The 20,630-nt window shown below is 42.5% G+C and overlaps 1 protein-coding gene across 1 annotated transcript; it reads right to left on the minus strand.

The window, feature by feature from the left end:
- Window positions 1–6,662: 6,662 nt before the first annotated feature.
- Window positions 6,663–13,402, minus strand: LOC139538278 (uncharacterized). Its single transcript, XM_071340125.1, has 6 exons — window positions 13,343–13,402; window positions 12,904–13,146; window positions 12,490–12,791; window positions 7,508–7,568; window positions 7,119–7,361; window positions 6,663–6,995 (listed from the first exon to the last, which is right to left on the minus strand). Exons 1-6 carry the CDS (start codon window positions 13,352–13,354, stop codon window positions 6,714–6,716), a joined length of 1,143 nt encoding a protein of 380 aa, XP_071196226.1. The 5' UTR covers window positions 13,355–13,402; the 3' UTR covers window positions 6,663–6,713.
- Window positions 13,403–20,630: the final 7,228 nt, after the last annotated feature.

Consider the following 20,630-nt stretch of genomic DNA (forward strand, 5'->3'; position numbering starts at 1 on the left):
TTGTCTTCTGTTTGTGATGCTTTTAGTCAGAGCACTTCATGTTTGAGCATTTGACTATTTCACTCCCCACATCTTTAACATTTCAACGTTTCTGTGTAGGTATGATTCTGTACAGTAGATTTAAAAACACTTTATTTAATTAGGCAAGTCAGTTAAGAACAAATTCTTATTTACAATGATGGCCTACACCGGCCAAACCCGGACAACGCTGGGCCAATTGTACGCCGCCCTATGGGACTCCCAATCACGGCTGGATGTGATACAGCCTGGAATCAAACCAGGGTGTCTGTAGTGACGCCTCCAGCACTGAGATGCAGTGCCTTAGACCGCTGCGCCACTTGGGAGCCTAATGTACTGTAGGCTAGATGTAAACTAATATCCAGTGATATCTCAGATCTTTAATTTCCTGACATGCTATTTTGCAGTGCACAATTTTAAGAATTTTCAAATAAACAAACTTTCAAAATCAAGGTAACAGTTATCTAAAACAATAAATATAGGGTGAGGGGAAGGTGAGCCACAATTAATTAGCATTTGTTTCCTTATCTAATATCTACAAAAGTAAGTATAAAAGTAGAAGAAAATAAGTACTATGTAACAATGTGTACCTAAATGTGTACCTACATATGTACCTTAATGTGTACTGTACCTAAATGTGTAGTGTACTGTACCTACATTTGTGCTTTACCTAAATGTTTACCTAAATGTGTACTGTACCTAAATGTGTACCTAAATGTGTATTGTACCTAAATGTGTACCTAAATGTGTACTGTACCTACTGTAAATGTGTACTGTACCTAAATGTGCACCTAAATGTGTACCTAAATGTGTACCTAAATGTGTACGGTACCTAAATGTGTACCTAAATGTGTACTGTACCTAAATGTGTTAAAAATTGAGAATTTCAAGAAGCGATAATTGAGAATTTCAATTAGCATTTTTTTACGGCTGGCCAAGCTTTCCACCTAGCTACCCCTACCCCGGTCAACAGCCCTGCACCCCCACAGCAACTTGCCCAAGCCTCCCCCATATCTCCTTCACCCAAATTCAGATAGCTGATGTTCTGAAAGAGCTGCAAAATCTGGACCCTACAAATCAGCCAGGCTAGACAGCCGGGCTGGACCCTCTCTTTCTAAAATTAACCGCCAAAATTGTTGCAACCCCTATTACTAGCCTGTTCAACCTCTCTTTTGTATCGTCTGAGATCCCCAAAGATTGGAAAACTGCAGCGGTCATCCCCCTCTTCAAAGGGGAGACACTCTAGACCCAAACTGCTACAGACCTATATTTATCCTACCCTGCCTTTCTAAGGTCTTCGAAAGCCAAGTTAACAAACAGATCACCGACCATTTTGAATCCCACCATACCTTCTCCGCTATGCAATCTGGTTTCCGAGCTTGTCATGGGTGCACCTCAGCCACGCTCAAGGTCCTAAATTATATCATAACCACCATCGATAAGAAACAATACTGTGCAGCTGTATTCATCAACCTGGCCAAGGCTTTCGACTCTGTCAATCACCACATTCTTATCGGCAGACTCAACAGCCTTGGTTTCTCAAATGACTGCCTCGCCTGGTTCACCAACTACTTCTCAGACAGAGGTCAGTGTGTTAAATCGGAGGGCCTGTTGTCCGGACCTCTGGCAGTCTCTAAGGGGGTGCCACAGGGTTCAATCCTCGGGCCGACTCTTTTCTCTGTATACATCAATGATGTCGCTCTTGCTGCTGGTGACTCTCTGATCCACCTCTACGCAGTCGACACCATTCTGTATACCTCTGGCCCTTCTTTGGACACTGTGTTAACTAACCTCCAGACGAGCTTCAATGCCATACAACTCTCCTTCCGTGGCCTCCAACTGCTCTTAAATGCAAGTAAAACTAAATGCATGCTTTTCAACCGATCGCTGCCCACAACGGCCCGCCTGCCCAGCATCACTACTCTGGACGGTTCTGACTTAGAATATGTGGACAACTACAAATACCTAGTTGTCTGGTTAGACTGTAAACTCCTTCCAGACTCACATTAAGCATCTCCAATCCAAAATTAAATCTAGAATCGGCTTCCTATTTCACAACAAAGCATCCTTCACTCATGCTGCCAAACATACCCTCGTAAAACTGACCATCCTACTGATCCTCGACTTCGGCAATGTCATTTACAAAATAGCCTCCAACACTCTACTCAGCAAATTGGATGCAGTCTATCACAGTGCCATCCGTTTTGTGTACCTAACTGTGTATTGTACCTACATGTGTACCTAATGTGTACTGTACCTACTGTAAATGTGTATTGTACCTAAATGCAGACCTAAATGTGTATTGTACCTAAATGTGCACCTAAATGTGTACTGTACCTACTGTAAATGTGTATTGTACCTAAATGTGTACCTACATGTGTATTGTACCTACATGTGTACCTAAATGTGTACTATACCTAAATGTGCACCTAAATGTGTACCTAAATGTGCATTGTACCTAAATGTGTACTGTACCTTAATGTGTACCTAAATGTGTACTGTACCTTAATGTGTACCTAAATGTGTACTGCACCTAAATGTGTACCTAAATGTCACGATCGTGTGGAGGAGAGACGGACCAAGGCGCAGCGGGATATGAATACATCTTCCTTTTATTTTGAAGACGAAGACGTAACACAAAAATAAACACTTACAAAAACTAACAAAACAAACAAACGACCGTAAAGCTATAAACGTAGTGCACACACACAGGCTACAAACGTTCAACATAGACATAGACAATTACCCACAAATACATGATGCCTATGGCCACCTTAAATATGGCTCCCAATCAGAGACAAATGAAAAACATCTGTCTCTGATTGAGAACCACTCAGGCAACCATAGACATAACTAGACACATTCACTCAACCATAGACTTCCCTAGAAACATTCACACAACACAAACCCATACACTCTAACCAACACCCCCTATACCATATAATCACCCAAAACACACACATACCCCATGTCACACCCTGACCTAACTAAAATAATAAAGAAAACAAATAATACTAAGGCCAGGGCGTGACAGTACCCCCCCCAAAAGGTGCGGACTCCGGCCGCGAAACCTGACATATAAAGGGAGGGTCCGGGGTGGGCCCTAATATGGCGGCGGCTCGGGTGCGGGACGTGGCCCCCACTCCAGCATTGTCAATATCCGCTTCGGTGTCTCTGGTAGATCCTGGCTGACTGGCGGATTCAGCCGATCCCGGCTGACATGGCTGGCGGGCGACTCTGGCTGCCCATGGCTGGCGGGCGACTCTGGCTGCCCATGGCTGGCGGGCGACTCTGGCTGCCCATGGCTGGCGGGCGACTCTGGCTGCCCATGGCTGGCGGGCGACTCTGGCTGCCCATGGCTGGCGGGCGACTCTGGCTGCCCATGGCTGGCGGGCGACTCTGGCTGCCCATGGCTGGCGGGCGACTCTGGCTGCCCATGGCTGGCGGGCGACTCTGGCTGCCCATGGCTGGCGGGCGACTCTGGCTGCCCATGGCTGGCGGGCGACTCTGGACGCTCATGGCTGGCGGACGGCTCTGGACGCTCATGGCTGGCTGACGGCTCTGGACGCTCATGGCAGGCTGACGGCTCTGGACGCTCATGGCAGGCTGACGGCTCTGGACGCTCATGGCAGGCTGACGGCTCTGGACGCTCATGGCAGGCTGACGGCTCTGGACGCTCCTGGCAGGCTGACGGCTCTGGACGCTCATGGCTCGCTGGCGGCTCTGGCAGATCCTGTCTGGTTGGCGGCTCTGGCAGATCCTGTCTGGTTGGCGGCTCTGGCAGATCCTGTCTGGTTGGCGGCTCTGGCAGATCCTGTCTGGTTGGCGGCTCTGGCAGATCCTGTCTGGTTGGCGGCTCTGGCAGATCCTGTCTGGTTGGCGGCTCTGGCAGATCCTGTCTGGTTGGCGGCTCTGGCAGATCCTGTCTGACGAATGGCTCTAGCAGCTCCTGACTGACGAACGGCTCTGACGGCTCGGGACAGACGGGCGGCTCTAATGGCTCGGGACAGACGGATGGCTCAGACGGCACTGGGCAGACGGATGGCTCAGACGGCGCTGGGCAGACGGATGGCTCAGATGGCGCTGGGGAGACGGATGGCTCAGATGGCGCTGGGGAGACGGATGGCTCAGATGGCGCTGGGGAGACGGATGGCTCAGATGGCGCTGGGGAGACGGATGGCTCAGATGGCACTGGGGCGACGGATGGCTCTGGCCGGATGAGGCGCACTGTAGGCCTGGTGCGTGGTGCCGGAATTGGTGGTACCGGGCTGGAGACACGCATCTCAAAGCTAGTGCGGGGAGAAGGAACAGTGCATACTGGACCCTGGATACGCACATTAGGCCTAGTGCGTGGTGCCGGCACTGGTGGTACCGGGCTGGGGACACGCCCTTCAAGGCTAGTGCGGGGAGCAGCAACAGGATGCACAGGACTCTGGAGACGCACAGGAGACTTGGTGCGTGGCGTAGGCACAGGTGGTAATGGGCGGGAGACACGCACCATTGGACGAGTGCGTGGAGGAGGAACAGGGCTCTGGAGACACACTGGAAGCCTGGTGCGTGGTGTAGTCACTGGTGGAACTGGACTGGGGCGGGGAGGTGGCGCCGGAAATACCGGACCGTGCAGGCGTACTGACTCCCTTGAGCACCGAGACTGCCCAACCTTACCTGGTTGAATGGTCCCCGTCGCCCGCCCAGTGCGGGGAGGTGGAATAACCCGCACCGGGCTATGTAGGCGAACCGGGGACACCATGCGTAAGGCTGGTGCCATGTAAGCCGGCCCGAGGAGACGCACTGGAGACCAGACGCGTTGAGCCGGCTTCATGGCACCTGGCTCAATGCCCAATCTAGCCCTACCAGTGCGGGGAGGTGGAATAACCCGCACCGGGCTATGAACACGTACAGGAGACACCGTGCGCTCTACTGCGTAACACGGTGTCCGCCCGTACTCCCGCTCTCCACGGTTAGCCTGGGAAGTGGGCGCAGGTCTCCTACCTGCCCTCGGCCCACTACCTCTAAGCCCCCCCCAAGAAATTTTTGGGTTGTACTTGCGGGCTTCCAGCCTTGCCTCCGTGCTGCCTCCTCATATCGCCTCCTCTCGGCTTTCGCTGCCTCCAGCTCTTCACGAGGGAGGCGATATTCTCCCGGTTGTGCCCAAGGTCCCTTTCCATCCAAAATCTCCTCCCATGTCCATGAATCCTTTGTTCCTTGCTCCTGTTGCCACTGATCACGCTGCTTGATCCTTGTTTGGTGGGTAATTCTGTCACGATCGTGTGGAGGAGAGACGGACCAAGGCGCAGCGGGATATGAATACATCTTCCTTTTATTTTGAAGACGAAGACGTAACACGAAAAGAAACACTCTTACAAAAACTAACAAAACAAACAAACGACCGTAAAGCTATAAACGTAGTGCACACACACAGGCTACAAACGTTCAACATAGACATAGACAATTACCCACAAATACATGATGCCTATGGCCACCTTAAATATGGCTCCCAATCAGAGACAAATGACAAACATCTGTCTCTGATTGAGAACCACTCAGGCAACCATAGACATAACTAGACACATTCACTCAACCATAGACTTCCCTAGAAACATTCACTCAACACAAACCCATACACTCTAACCAACACCCCCTATACCATATAATCACCCAAAACACACACATACCCCATGTCACACCCTGACCTAACTAAAATAATAAAGAAAACAAATAATACTAAGGCCAGGGCGTGACACTAAATGTGTACTGTACCTTAATGTGTACCTAAATGTGTACTGCACCTAAATGTCTACCTACATGTGTAGCTAAATACATGCATTTTATATTTTTCAACCTTCTCTTTTTCAAAATGAAAGAAAAATTATAGAAAATGTTCCTAATACAAAATAAAAACAAAAATGTATTTGGAATTAATTTGGAAAATAATCTATCATTTTTGTCTTACTTTGAACATGTGGAGTAGGTTGTGTACATCAGTAGGACAAACATCTAATATAATCATATTTTTAGATTACATTATAAGGCTTTGCAAGGGATGTGTAGACTTTCACTAGGCACTGTAGCTACACATTGATACATAGTACTTACAACTTTTACACTTGTTTGCGATATGTGTAATCACACCTTGACTGGTTTCATAGATATACATTTACATTTACATTTAAGTCATTTAGCTGACGCTCTTATCCAGAGCGACTTACAATTTGGAAAGTTCATACATATTCATCCTGGTCCCCCCGTGGGGAATGAACCCACAACCCTGGCGTTGCAAGCGCCATGCTCTACCAACTGAGCCACACGGGACCACGGGACCATATACGATTTGTAAACAAATGCAAATTAATTGTTGCTAATGTTCCTCTCACTCTATAATCATTGTTTTAGATAACTCTGTTATCTTGATTTTGAAAGTTAGTTTCTTTGAAAATCCTTAAAATTGTGCATCGCAAAATAGCATGTAAAGATCTGAGATATCCCTGGATATTATTTTACATCCAGCATACATCTATTGTACACATTCATATCTACATTACACAGAAACTTTGAAATGTTAAAGATGTAGGGAGTGAAATAGTGAAATGCTTAAACACGGAGTGCTCTGAGTGTAATAATCACAAAAGAAGACAATTTAGCAGTTATAGTATTTGAAAACATTTTAATCAACAATTTTCATACATTTGAGGAATTTACATAGACATGTTGTCCATGATACGTCTCATGCTCATGAACCTCATTCCACTCATTCCCATATCCCTGAAGCTCCTGTACTCTCCAGGCCTCATGTACATCTGCCTGCCTCTGAAGTGGGGCTGCTCGTACATCAGCCAGTGGCCGTCCATCACATTGCAGGACTGGCAGTCTGACATACGGTAACGCTCCTGGATGGAGTCACAGTCGTCCATCATCTCGTGCATCTGACCTCCAAAATTTTCCCTCTCGTAGATCCTCATCCTGAAGTTTCCTTTGTGCTGTTAGGAGGAAAGAACAGGTTTCATTGATCAGATAAATTATATATTAAACTTGTGTATTAGGAGAGTTTTATTTTCAATGACAAGATTAGTCTATTTTAAGATGACATATTTTCAACATACCATGGGGATCATGCGGCTGGACCTGATGCAGTCATTCATTCCCATCATGCGCTGGTAGTCAGAGTACTCTCCCCTCTTCATGAAGTACTGGTTTCCCATGAAGTTAGGGCGATCGTACACCATGAAGCAGCCACTCTCAACCCTGCAGGAGTGGCACCTGCTCAGGTAGGAGGACATGTCGGGGCAGTCCTGGCTGGTCTCATAGGAACGACCCTGGAAGTTCTTGTCCTCGTAGAAGATGATCTGAAAACACAACAATAAAATATATGGAAATATTATTATCAAATAAATATTTTGAAAGATATTGCAATTATGATTTCCTTTGAACCAGCCATTAGTCAAGCATTAAACGTACAACTTAAAATTATAGTATGAAACACTCTGCCTACCTTGCCCATCATGGTTGCGGTTGTTTCTTTGAGCTGTGCTGCTGCTGCACTGGTGTCCTGCCTGTTTTAACACTTACTTTTATACCTGACCTAACCCAGAGAATCTGTGGGTCCCATTGTGTAAACCCCTGACCCAGCAACACAGTATAGAGGCCTGTAGAGTGCTGAAGTGCTTTCCCTACATTTCCATGTGACTGGGTCCCTAGAAGACTTTAGAATAGGTTTTTCCATTTAGAAGTCAATACAACTGAGCTTTTCAAAGCAGTATACAATGGTCTGTTTTACACATTTCAAAACACACCAGATATTTAGTGAAACATGTTCAGTGAAAGTGTTATTTTGCTTGAGTTCGTTTTTAATGCTATAGCCGTGACATAATCCATAAATCTATACCAACAGCTTTCATTTTGGTTTCACGTGCCAGTTAACTACTGTGTATAGATGCAAACAAATGAGTTAAGAAAATATATAACAATCACATAGTTTGATGGATATGTCTAAAATAAGTCTAAAATAAGGTGTTAAATTAGGATTAAGCTCTCGCAGAACACTGTAACATATTTTGTAGTTTTGGAAACCCTGCTTTAGGATGTTTTATTCTGGCCTTTGGTTTTTGTTATTGTTTAATCATTATACTATATTTGCTTCAACCTCTACAAGTCTAAGCCATTGGGAGGGATTTTACTAAGCTAACATATGGAATTGTTTTAAGCTGGTCATACCATGGATCATTTAGCTATTTGATTTTGAATTTTAGGACCCCTTTAGGTAAAAATTTGGCCTTTACTACTATAGTCCATAGAAGCGCAATAAATAACACATTCATAAATAGAAAAAAGGAGAGTAAAAAAATAAATCATAAGGAACACGTTTTTGAAGTGTTTGTCAGATATCTAAGAGATATAAGAAAGCTCAGGAAATATTAACGTTTTTTTTTTACACATACAGTGGGGAGAACAAGTATTTGATACACTGCCGATTTTGCAGGTTTTCCTACTTACAAAGCATGCAGAGGTCTGTAATTTTTTATCATAGGTACACTTCAACTGTGAGAGACGGAATCTAAAACAAAAATCCAGAAAATCACATTGTATGATTTTTAAGTAATTAATTTGCATTTTATTGCATGACATAAGTATTTGATCACCTACCAACCAGTAAGAATTCCGGCTCTCACAGACCTGTTAGTTTTTCTTTAAGAAGCCCTCCTGTTCGCCACTCATTACCTGTATTAACTGCACCTGTTTGAACTCGTTACCTGTATAAAAGACACCTGTCCACACACTCAATCAAACAGACTCCAACCTCTCCACAATGGCCAAGACCAGAGAGCTGTCTAAGGACATCGGGGATAAAATTGTAGACCTGCACAAGGCTGAGATGGGCTACAGGACAATAGGCAAGCAGCTTGGTGAGAAGGCAACAACTGTTGGCGCAATTATTAGAAAATGGAAGAAGTTCAAGATGACGGTCAATGACCCTCGGTCTGGGGCTCCATGCAAGATCTCACCTCGTGGGGCATCAATGATCATGGGGAAGGTGAGGGATCAGCCCAGAACTACACGGCAGGACCTTGTCAATGACCTGAAGAGAGCTGGGACCACAGTCTCAAAGAAAACCATTAGTAACACACTACGCCGTCATGGATTAAAATCCTGCAGCGCACGCAAGGTCCCCCTGCTCAAGCCAGCGCATGTCCAGGCCCGTCTGAGGTTTGCCAATGACCATCTGGATGATCCAGAGGAGGAATGGGAGAAGGTCATGTGGTCTGATGAGACAAAAATAGAGCTTTTTGGTCTAAACTCCACTCGCCGTGTTTGGAGGAAGAAGAAGGATGAGTACAACCCCAAGAACACCATCCCAACCGTGAAGCATGGAGGTGGAAACATCATTCTTTGGGGATGCTTTTCTGCAAAGGGGACAGGATGACTGCACCGTATTGAGGGGAGGATGGATGGGGCCATGTATGGCGAGATCTTGGCCAACAACCTCCTTCCCTCAGTAAGAGCATTGAAGATGGGTCGTGGCTGGGTCTTCCAGCATGACAACGACCCGAAACACACAGCCAGGGCAACTAAGGAGTGGCTCCGTAAGAAGCATCTCAAGGTCCTGGAGTGGCCTAGCCAGTCTCCAGACCTGAACCCAATAGAAAATCTTTGGAGGGAGCTGAAAGTCCGATATTGCCCAGCGACAGCCCCGAAACCTGAAGGATCTGGAGAAGGTCTGTATGGAGGAGTGGGCCAAAATCCCTGCTGCAGTGTGTGCAAACCTGGTCAAGAACTACAGGAAACGTATGATCTCTGTAATTGCAAACAAAGGTTTCTGTACCAAATATTAAGTTCTGCTTTTTTGATGTATCAAATACTTATGTCATGCAATAAAATGCAAATTAATTACTTAAAAATCATACAATGTGATTTTCTGGATTTTTGTTTTAGATTCCGTCTCTCACAGTTGAAGTGTACCTATGATAAAAATTAGTAGGAAGTAGGAAAACCTGCAAAATCGTCAGTGTATCCAATACTTGTTCTCCCCACTGTACGTATTTCACCCTTTATTTTTGTTTTCACCAAACCACCTCCATTCATTTGTTTGGGTTACCTTCAGACGAGTCCCGTGACACTTGTGGGGGTCGTAGAGCAAAACGGAGAACACCATCGTGTTCGTGAGAGTCTCCCCTTTTTCGGATGCTGCTGACGTTTTCGTGAGAAGACCGATTTTAGGGAATTCTCATGGTCTGACTAACTTCGCTGTAGCTCGGCCACCTTCCACCATAGATGCAGAAGGCCGACATAGGAAGATGCTGAGGATTAAAATTGATGGATTTTGATGGGGATTTTTTTTATTATGTTACTCTCGGGTGCGTCAATAGACTCTTAAGGAGGCCCAATGCAGCCATTTCTATCTCAATATCAAATAATTTCTGGGTAACAATTAAGTACCTTACTGTGATTGTTTTCAATTAAAATGGTCAAAAAGAAACAAAAATAGCTTCTTAGCAAAGAGCAATTTCTGTATGTATGTCACGTTCTGACCTTTATTTCCTTTGTTTTGTCTTTATTTAGTATAGTCAGGGCGTGAGTTGGGGTGGGCAGTCTATGTTTGTATTTCTATGTTTTGCTATTTCTGTGTTTGGCCTGATATGGTTCTCAATCAGAGGCAGCTGTCAATCGTTGTCCCTGATTGGGAACCATATTTAGGTAGCCTGTTTTGTGTTGGGTTTTGTGGGTGGTTGTTTTCGGTCTTTGTGTGTCTGCACCAGACAGTACTGTTTCGGTTTTTCACATTTGTTGTTTTTGTATTTTGAGTGTTCACCTTCATTAAACAAGATGAACAATTACCACGCTGCACCTTGGTCCTCTTCTTCTCCTCCAGACGACAACCGTTACAATGTATATATAATATGTCCCCCCCACTTCTTAAACCAAAGATGCGCCCCTGTGTAAATGTGAAATTTTAGTTAATAATTTTTTTAAAATTTTGCAGAAAAATCAAATAACCTGTTTTTGCTTTGTCATTATGGGGTATTGTGTGTAGATTGATGAGGGGAAAAAACGATTTAATCAATTTTAGAATAAGGCTGTAATGTAACAAAATGTGGAAGAAGTCAAGGGGTCTGAATTACTTTCCAAATGAACTGTAAGTGGTGAAGATGTATGCACTTGATGGTGTTGGAAAATTGTATGTATTGTCTGATTTGAGGATTAATAATGGTATATTTTGTTGAAGTTGAAGCTACTGTACATAACCGCTCCGTTAATGGCAACTTAACTTTTTTTTTGCATCAGCTATTTGAACAACTTTTCTTAACATTAAGGCAGCAGGGTAACTTTGAAATATAGATATGAAATACCCTGCTTTGTTAAAATGTTATCAGAAGTTATGTCAAATCAGGAAATCAAGTTGAGATTGGAAAAAAAAATTATAATATACAACTTAGCATTTTAAGTCTGGTAACTAATTTTTTAAAGTTGAAACGGTAAATATTTTTATGGTAAGATTGTTTGACAGCATCTTATCAGCCAGTAACAACCAATAACAGAGATTTTCACTTTATGAACTCCCACTCCCACGTACCCCCTCCCAATTTCACCACTGCTGGTGTAACCGCTGAGAGTTTAACATAGAACATGCAAATGGTTTGTGACTGATGTTCTGAACAAAATAAGGCAACTGTGTGAAAATCTTCTGGACATATTACATGTCTAATTATTTGCCTTCATTAAAGGTCCAATGCAGCCATTTTTATATCAATATCAAATAATTTCTAGGTAACAATTAAGTAACTTAATGTGATTGTTTTCAATTAAAATGGTCAAAAAGAAACAAAAATAGGTTCTTAGCAAAGGCAATTTCTGCAATATGTGTGACTTATAGATCTTTAATTTTCATTGAAAGCAAGTCTAAGAAGCGGTAGATCTGTTCTATGTGTGCTATTTCTATGCTTCCCATTCTTAAGTTTAGTTTTTGTGTACACCATGTACACCAGCTTCAAACAGCTGAAAATCCAATTATTTTGGATATAGAAAATATATTTCACAGTTTTTAATTATACACCAATTGTTATAGATGTAATTATGTCGAAGTGAATCAATTTCAACTACATTTTTTCTGTAAATGTAGGTTAAGTAACCATGTCTCACAAACTGAAATAAGTATTTTTAAGACATTTTTTGTTTCTTTTAAAAAGCACAAAAATTCTCCTTTTTCGTTCTTTATATTATTTTCTTATAATTTGTACGTATTTTATTTCTTGCTTTTTTGTATAACAATATATTTTGTATTAGTATGTAGTAGATAGTTGTGATTTAAAAAAACATTTTATGTGGTATTTAAATTAAAGTAAATATACCATGTCACTGATAACAAATCACTCAAACTCAGATTTTGGGGTTAAAATGTTTTTATTTTTTAACCTTTCATGAATCGTCCCACAGAGACCAACCAGAAATACATTTTTCATTAAACATTGGAGCATTTACATAGACATGTTGTCCATGATACGCCTCATGCTCATGCACCTCATGCCACTCATGCTGCCCATGCCACCCATTCCCATGCCCATCTCTCTGAAGTTCCTGTACTCTCCAGGCCTCATGTACATCTGCCTGCCTCTGAAGTGGGGCTGCTCGTACATCAGCCAGTGGCCGTCCATCACGTTGCAGGACTGGCAGTCTGACATACGGTAACGCTCCTGGATGGAGTCACAGTCGTCCATCATCTCGTGCATCTGACCTCCGAAATTCTCCCTCTCGTAGATCCTCATCCTGAAGTTTCCTTTGTGCTGTTAGGAGGAAAGAACATTATAGGGTTACTTTATTGATCAGTGAAATTATTAACAAACTCATTTTGTATGAGAATACCACCATCAAAACATTTACCAACGTTCAACCTACCATGGGGATCATGCGGCAGGACCTGATGCACTCCCTCATTCCCATCATACTCATGTAGTCAGAGTACTCTCCCTTCCTCATGAAGTACTGGTTTCCCATGAAGTTAGGGCGATCGTACACCATGAAGTTGCCGCTCTCAACCCTGCAGGAGTGGCACTTGCTCAGGTAGGAGGTCAACTCAGGGCAGTCGGAGCTGGTTTCATAGGAACGACCCTGGAAGTTCTTGTCCTCGTAGAAGATGATCTGGGGATGACATAGGGTCTGTGAGTAATACTGTCATGAAGAGAGAAGCTCAATAGATAATTAACTAAATCGACATTGAACTTGAACTACATTTACCCCAAAACTATGTCTGACATTATGAAATTGTTGTAGATGTCAAACAGTCTATCACATATAGATAGAAGAATCAGAGGGAAAATTATGCTCAGGTTCATACCTTGCCCATCATGATGACGTTTGTTCTTCAGGACTGCGCTGTGACTGCACTGAATTCCTGTCTGTGTTAGCCCTAACTTTTATACCTGTCCAACACCCAAAGAATCTGTAGCCTCTCATTGTGTAAAGTCCTGACTCAACAACACAGCACAGGGGCTACTGTTCAGTGTGGACTTCAAAGGGTTATTATCTGTCTCTGTATGCTTTTCTGTCGCAGGTGCATCTGTGTCCATATTGTGTTCAACATATAAAGAGTAAAACAGAAGATTCTAAACATTCATGACAACGTATTATACATATAGTGTATATTATTGACTCTACGTATGTAAAAACATATGGTTGTTACATTAGGTATTATAGCAATATGGCGATTGAACTTGACATTCGTGTCTGGCTTTATTCATTATTGTAGAATAGCATTCTGAAACATATTCCTCAGAAATATGTTATTAAATACTTAAGACTTTGTCATTATTCTGGCCTAATGATACCAACAAAGGGCATACGTTCTTAGGAATATATTTATATTGATGAGCTCAAAGTCTACAAATAGGAATTGTATATAATTTAGACCTGTGTTTATTTAATGTCACTTGCTTTTATCACAGTAATAGTTTTTGCTCAAAGTGTCTCTTGTCAATACAAAAATGATATGCAGAAATCTTCAGTAAATGTATTCAAACATCAGATGGCCACTATGTAACTAGTAACTATGAAGATTTTTTATTTCACTTTCATCACCTGTCCGCTAATGCCCAGCAATCATTTAGGAATTTACACTGTAGATACTGTATATGCAGGTATAATTGCAATGTAGGTACACACTATTCACTTACAGTGCCTTCAGAAAGTATTCATAGCCCTTGACTTATTCCACATTTTGTTGTGTACAGCCTGAATTCAAAATTGATTCAATAGATTTTTTTCTCATCTACACATGATACTCCATAATGACAAAGTGAAAACATGTTTTTAGACATTTTTGCAAATTTATTGAAAATGAAATACAGAAATATCTAATTTACAAAAATAACTCACACCCCTGAGTCAATACTTTGTACAGTAGACACACCCTTGGCAGCAATTACAGCTGTGAGTATTTCTCAAAGAGGTTTCCACACCTGGATTGTGCAACATTTGCCCATTAATCTTTAAAAAAATAATAATTGGTTGTTGATCATTGCTAGACAACCATTCTCTGGTCTTGCCATAGATTTTCAAGGAGATTTAAGTCAAAACTGTAACTAGGCCACTCAGGAACATTCACTGTCTTCTTGGTAAGAAACTCCAGTGTATATTTGACCTTGTGTTTTAGTTTATGAACCTGTTGAAATGTGAATTCATGGTGAAATCCCTGAGCGGTTACCTTACTCTCCGGCAATTGAGTTTGGAAAGATGCCTGTACGTTTGTAATGACCAGGTTTGTTGATACACCATCAAAAGTGAAATGAATAACTTCACCATGCTCACCATGCACCAACTTCACCATGTCAGATTTTTTATATGTTTACCCATCTACCAATAGGTGTCCTTCTTAGTGAGGCATTTGAAAACCTCCCTGGTCTTTGTGGTTAAATCTGTGTTTGAAATTCCCTGCTCGACTGAGGGACCTTACAGATAATTATATGTGTGGGGTACAGAGATGAGGTAATCATTCAAAAATCATGTTAAACACTATTATTGCACACAGAGTCCGATGCAATCTATTTTGTATGTGACTTGTTTGCTCCTGAATGTAATTAGTCTTGCCATAGCAAAGGTGTTGAATAATTAATGACTTAAGACATTTCAGTTTTTCATTTTAAATTAATTAGTACATTTTTTTGTTGCATAATTCCTCTGCCCGTGACAAAAAACTCTACATTTAATCCATTTTAAATTCAGGCTGTAACACAAAAAAAGTCAAGGGGTGTGAATACTTGTAGGATATATAATATATCATATAAGTAGATAATGTACTGCAATTACACTTCAAATGTACTGACTAGTCTTATATATATTTTTTATAATACACTTTTTAATAATGTACTTTTTAATGATATATTGTTGCTACACAGTATATTTGCGGCATGCGAATATAATACAATATCAAATTATACATTTCCAATTATACATTATACAAATATAAGGTGAGGCGAAGTTTAGCTAGAAATAATTTAAGTTTGGTCAAATCTGATACATATAAAAATGTGAATGTGTTTCCTATCCTAACAGTATGCCTATATACTCAGTACCTGAATATGTAACTACAATGTAAAAACTTGGAATTGCATAGGGACATCAGTAACATGATCCAGTAACATGACCCACAGCAGTCTCAATGGTAGTAGAAAGGGGGTGGGGTCTCACTACGGTAGTAGAAAGGGGGTGGGGTCTCACTATGGCGAGGACCACTTTGGAAATAAGTGTTTTAATGAATACTTTTAAGTTCTATCCTCTGGGAACACATTGTACATATGTGTATAGGTATTTTGCCCAAATAAAATAAAATACAATTAATGGTAGTAGAAAGGGGGTGGGGTCTCTCTATGGTAAAGAAAGGAGGTTGGGTGTAGTTTCCACACTATTGGTGGAATGAAATTATTTTAAAAAATTATATTGAACCTTTATTTAACTAGGCAAGTCAGTTAAGAACACATTCTTATTTACAATGACGGCCTAGGAACAGTGGGTTAACTGCCTTGTTCAGGGGCAGAACGACAGATTTTTACCTTGTCAGCTCAGGGATTTGATCCAGCAACCTTTCAGTTACTGGCCCAATGCTCTAACCACTAGGCGACCTGCTGCCCCGTTATATATATATATTTGTTTTTATTTCACCTTTATTTAACCAGGTAGGCAAGTTGAGAACAAGTTCTCATTTACAATTGCGACCTGGCCAAGATAAAGCAAAGCAGTTCGACACATACAACAACACAGAGTTACACATGGAGTAAAACAAACATACAGTCAATAATACAGTAGAAAAATAAGTCTATATACAATGTGAGCAAATGAGGTGAGATAAGGGAGGTAAAGGCTAAAAAAAGGCCATGGTGGCGAAGTAAATACAATATAGCAAGTAAAACACTGGAATGGTAGATTTGCAGTGGAAGAATGTGTAAAGTAGAGATAGAAATAATGGGGTGCAAAGGAGCAAAATAAATAAATAAATAAATACAGTAGGGGGAGAGGTAGTTGTTTGGGCTAAATTATAGATGGGCTATGTACAGTTGCAGTTATCTGTGAGCTGCTCTGACAGCTGGTGCTTAAAGCTAGTGAGGGAGATGTTGTTGAGAAGTGAAAGTCGCTCTGGATAAGAGCGTCTGCTAAATGACTTAAATGTAATGTAAATGTAAGTGTTTCCAGTTTCAGAGATTTTTGTAGTTCATTCCAGTCATTGGCAGCAGAGAACTGTAAGGAGAAGCGGCCAAAGGAAGAATTGGTTTTGGGGGTGACCAGAGAGATTTACCTGCTGGAGCGCGTGCTACAGGTGGGTGCTGCTATGGTGACCAGCGAGCTGAGATAAGGGGGGACTTTACCTAGCAGGGTCTTGTAGATGACCTGGAGCCAGTGGGTTTGGTGACGAGTATGAAGCGAGGGCCAGCCAACAAGAGCGTACAGGTCGCAGTGGTGAGTAGTATATGGGGCTTTGGTGACAAAACAGATGGCACTGTGATAGACTGCATCCAATTTATTGAGTAGGGTATTGGAGGCTATTTTGTAAATGACATCGCCGAAGTCGAGGATCGGTAGGATGGTCAGTTTTACAAGGGTATGTTTGGCAGCATGAGTGAAGGATGCTTTGTTGCGAAATAGGAAGCCAGTTCTAAATGTAACTTTGGATTGGAGATGTTTGATGTGAGTCTGGAAGGAGAGTTTACAGTCTAACCAGACACCTAGGTATTTGTAGTTGTCATAACCGTCCAGAGTAGTGATGTTGGACGGGCGGGCAGGTGCAGGCAGCGATCGGTTGAAGAGCATGCATTTAGTTTTACTTGTATTTAAGAGGCCATGGAGGCCATGGAAGGAGAGTTGTATGGCATTGAAGCTCGTCTGGAGGGTTGTTAACACAGTGTCCAAAGAAGGGCCAGAAGTATACAGAATGGTGTCGTCTGCGTAGAGGTGGATCAGAGACTCACTTGCAGCAAGAGCAACATCATTGATGTATACAGAGAAGAGAGTCGGTCCAAGAATTGAACCCTGTGGCACCCCCATAGAGACTGCCATAGGCCCGGACAACAGGCCCTCCGATTTGACACACTGAACTCTATCAGAGAAGTAGTTGGTGAACCAGGCGAGGCAATCATTTGAGAAACCAAGGCTATCGAGTCTGCCGATGAGGATGTGGTGATTGACAGAGTCGAAAGCCTTGGCCAGGCCAATGAATACGGCTGCACAGTATTGTTTCTTATCGTTTTAGGATATCGTTTAGGACCTTGAGCGTGGCACCCATGACCAGCTCTGAAACCAGATTGCATAGCGGAGAAGGTATGGTGGAATTCTAAATGGTCGGTAATCTGTTTGTTGACTTGACTTTCGAAGACCTTAGAAAGGCAGGGTAGGATAGATATAGGTCTGTAGCAGTTTGGGTCAAGAGTGTCCCCCCCTTTGAAGAGGGGGATGAATCTTTTGGAATCTCAGACGACACGAAAGAGAGGTTGAACAGGCTAGTAATAGTGGTTGCAACAATTTCGGCAGATAATTTTAGAAAGAAAGGGTCCAGATTGTCTAGCCCGGTTGATTTGTAGGGGTCCAGATTTTGCAGCTCTTTCAGAACATCAACTGACTGGATTTGGGAGAAGGAGAAATGGGGAAGGCTTGGGGGAGTTGCTGTGGGGGGTGCAGTGCTGTTGTCCGGGGTAGGGGTAGCCAGGTGGAAAGCATGGCCAGCCGTAGAAAAATGCTTATTGAAAATCTCAATTATAGTGGATTTATCGGTGGTGACAGTGTTTCCTGTCCTCAGTGCAGTGGGCAGCTGGGAGGAGGTGTTCTTATTCTCCATGGACTTTACAGTGTCCCAGAACTTTTTTGAGTTTGTGTTGCAGGAAGCAAATATCTGCTTGAAAAAGCTAGCCTTGGCTTTTCTAACTGCCTGTGTATATTGGTTTCTATCTTCCATGAAAAGTTGCATATCACGGGGGCTGTTCGAAGCGAATGCAGAACGCCATAGGATATTTTTGTGTTGGTTTAGGGCAGTCAGGTCTGGAGAGAACCAAGGGCTATATCTGTTCCTGGTTCTAAATTTCTTGAATGGGGCATGCTTATTTAAGATGGTGATATCAAATGACTAGGTTCACAACAAGTTCAACGTAATGTCACATGACAGTTTTTTCAAATAATAAAACCAAAACCAACAAACTCGTTAAATCGTTTTCATTTTGCAATTATTTTCTTATTTAGCAATTCCATAACATTCCTTATTAGCCTATTTTCCTACCTTGTACATGTATAGTTACTTTGAAGATTTCTTGTGGGATCACTGTTCCCTACCAACCACCTGGTATCATCCAGATACCGAATGGTGCTGGCAGGAGCAACATGACGCTGGCTTCACAAAAACGGAAAGAGCTGCTGTCAAGCCAACCAGGACTCCATTACTATGATTGGGGCAAACCAGTGGTGATATCTGAAGATGAGTCCCAGCATGGTCTCGGAGCAGTATGTCTACAACAAAGTAGGCCAGTGGCATTTGCATCAAGAGCACTGATGCACTGATGGAGACACGTTACACTCAGATAGAGGAGGAGATGTTGGATCTTGTTTTCACCTGTACAAAGTTTTATGACTTCATATACGGGGCGAGCAGTGGTGGTGGAGAGGGACCACCAAACTCTAATCACTATGCTGCAGAATGCTCTGCACACTGCATCCTCACGTCTGCAGGGGATCATGATGAACCTTCAATGCTCCAATTCGGATGTGGTTTACAAAAGAGGCAAGGAGCTGTATATAGCTAATGCCCTGTCATGGGCTCACCTCCCTACGACGGACCCGGAGGAATCCTACTGTAGGACTTCTCCGGGTCCGTCGTAGGGAGGTGAGCCCATGACAGGGCGTTAGCTACTGTATATACAGCTCCTTGCCTCATGATGCCATGACTCTGCAGGTTCTGTCCTCTCGTCAGACTGAGGAGTTAAGGGCCCACATAAAAAAATACTATAGTATTCACTGTAGTTTTTTTGCGCTATACTGTAGTATTCCCTATAGTGTTTACTGTAATATTTACTGTAGTATTCTGTAGTATACTGTAGTGTTTACAGTCAACTATAGTATAAATACCGTGTAAAAGAAAACTGTAGTATATATTATAGTAATTAATGTAGTGTTTTTAGGCTTGTAGTATACTGTAGTACTGCAGTATTGGTGATGACATTACTGTAGTATTTACTATAGTGCTTTTGTTTTATTATCTTTGATTTAGAAGTGGAGGACATCTACTTTCAGGAAACCTACTTAAGAAATACTAAAATAGCAAATTTTCAGCTCTTTTCTATAAGCTGTAGGGAACACAATATTTAGTCTATACATGGCATGTACGTTTCTCACTTACTGTATGGGTGGCACAAATTGCGATATGGGGGAGGGGAGTTAAAAAAGTGTTGTGTTTTTACGGACTGTAGTTTTTTGGGGAACATTACCGTAGTATTTAATACAGTGTTTTTTGTGTGGATAATACCGTAGTATTTACTATAGTATTCTGCATTATAATACAACATTCTATAGTAGGTACTACACATGATCGAGGGACTCTACAGTGTGTAGTATAAGTACTGTAGTATTCTATAGTAAACTGTAGTATTTTTTAATGTGGTGGCTGCGGTGGCAATAGACATCACATGCCAGCGCCTCAGAGAAGTCAATCTGAATGGCTGGCCAAAATTGTCAACGGAGCTTCCCCAAGACGTGCGCCCCTATTATGCCATTAAAGAATAGTTTACAGTACAGAATGGGCTAGTACTGCGGGGTCAAAGGCTGCTGAATTCTATACAGGCCAACTGCATCAAGGGCACCCAGGGGCTGAGACAACAAAATGTAGAGCAAGGGAGACTATGTACGGGCCCTCAATGTATACTGACATAGAGAGGAAGGCTGTGCTCCCTGTAATGCTCTTCAACCACATTAGGCTAAGGAGCTAATTCTGTTGCATGACATACCTGAACTGCCCTGGTCGATGACTGCTGCAGACATGTTCGGATGGCAGGGCAAGATGCACTTGGTCCTGGTGGACTCGTTTTCAGGCTGGTTTAAATTGGACTACCTTGTCAGAAATGAGGAGCACCACTGTGATTTGAAAACTGAAGAGGCTG

The sequence above is a fragment of the Salvelinus alpinus genome, chromosome 14, assembly GCF_045679555.1.
Source record: "Salvelinus alpinus chromosome 14, SLU_Salpinus.1, whole genome shotgun sequence".
NCBI lineage: Eukaryota > Metazoa > Chordata > Actinopteri > Salmoniformes > Salmonidae > Salvelinus > Salvelinus alpinus.

Bases quoted from the DNA above. Each gene is read 5' to 3' on its own strand.
- LOC139538278 (XM_071340125.1), bottom strand. The intron at 7,362-7,507 runs GTAGGCAGAGTG...TTGTGTTTTCAG, and splicing joins CCGCAACCATGATGGGCAAG to ATCATCTTCTACGAGGACAA. The intron at 6,996-7,118 runs GTATGTTGAAAA...TCCTCCTAACAG, and splicing joins CCAGCCGCATGATCCCCATG to CACAAAGGAAACTTCAGGAT.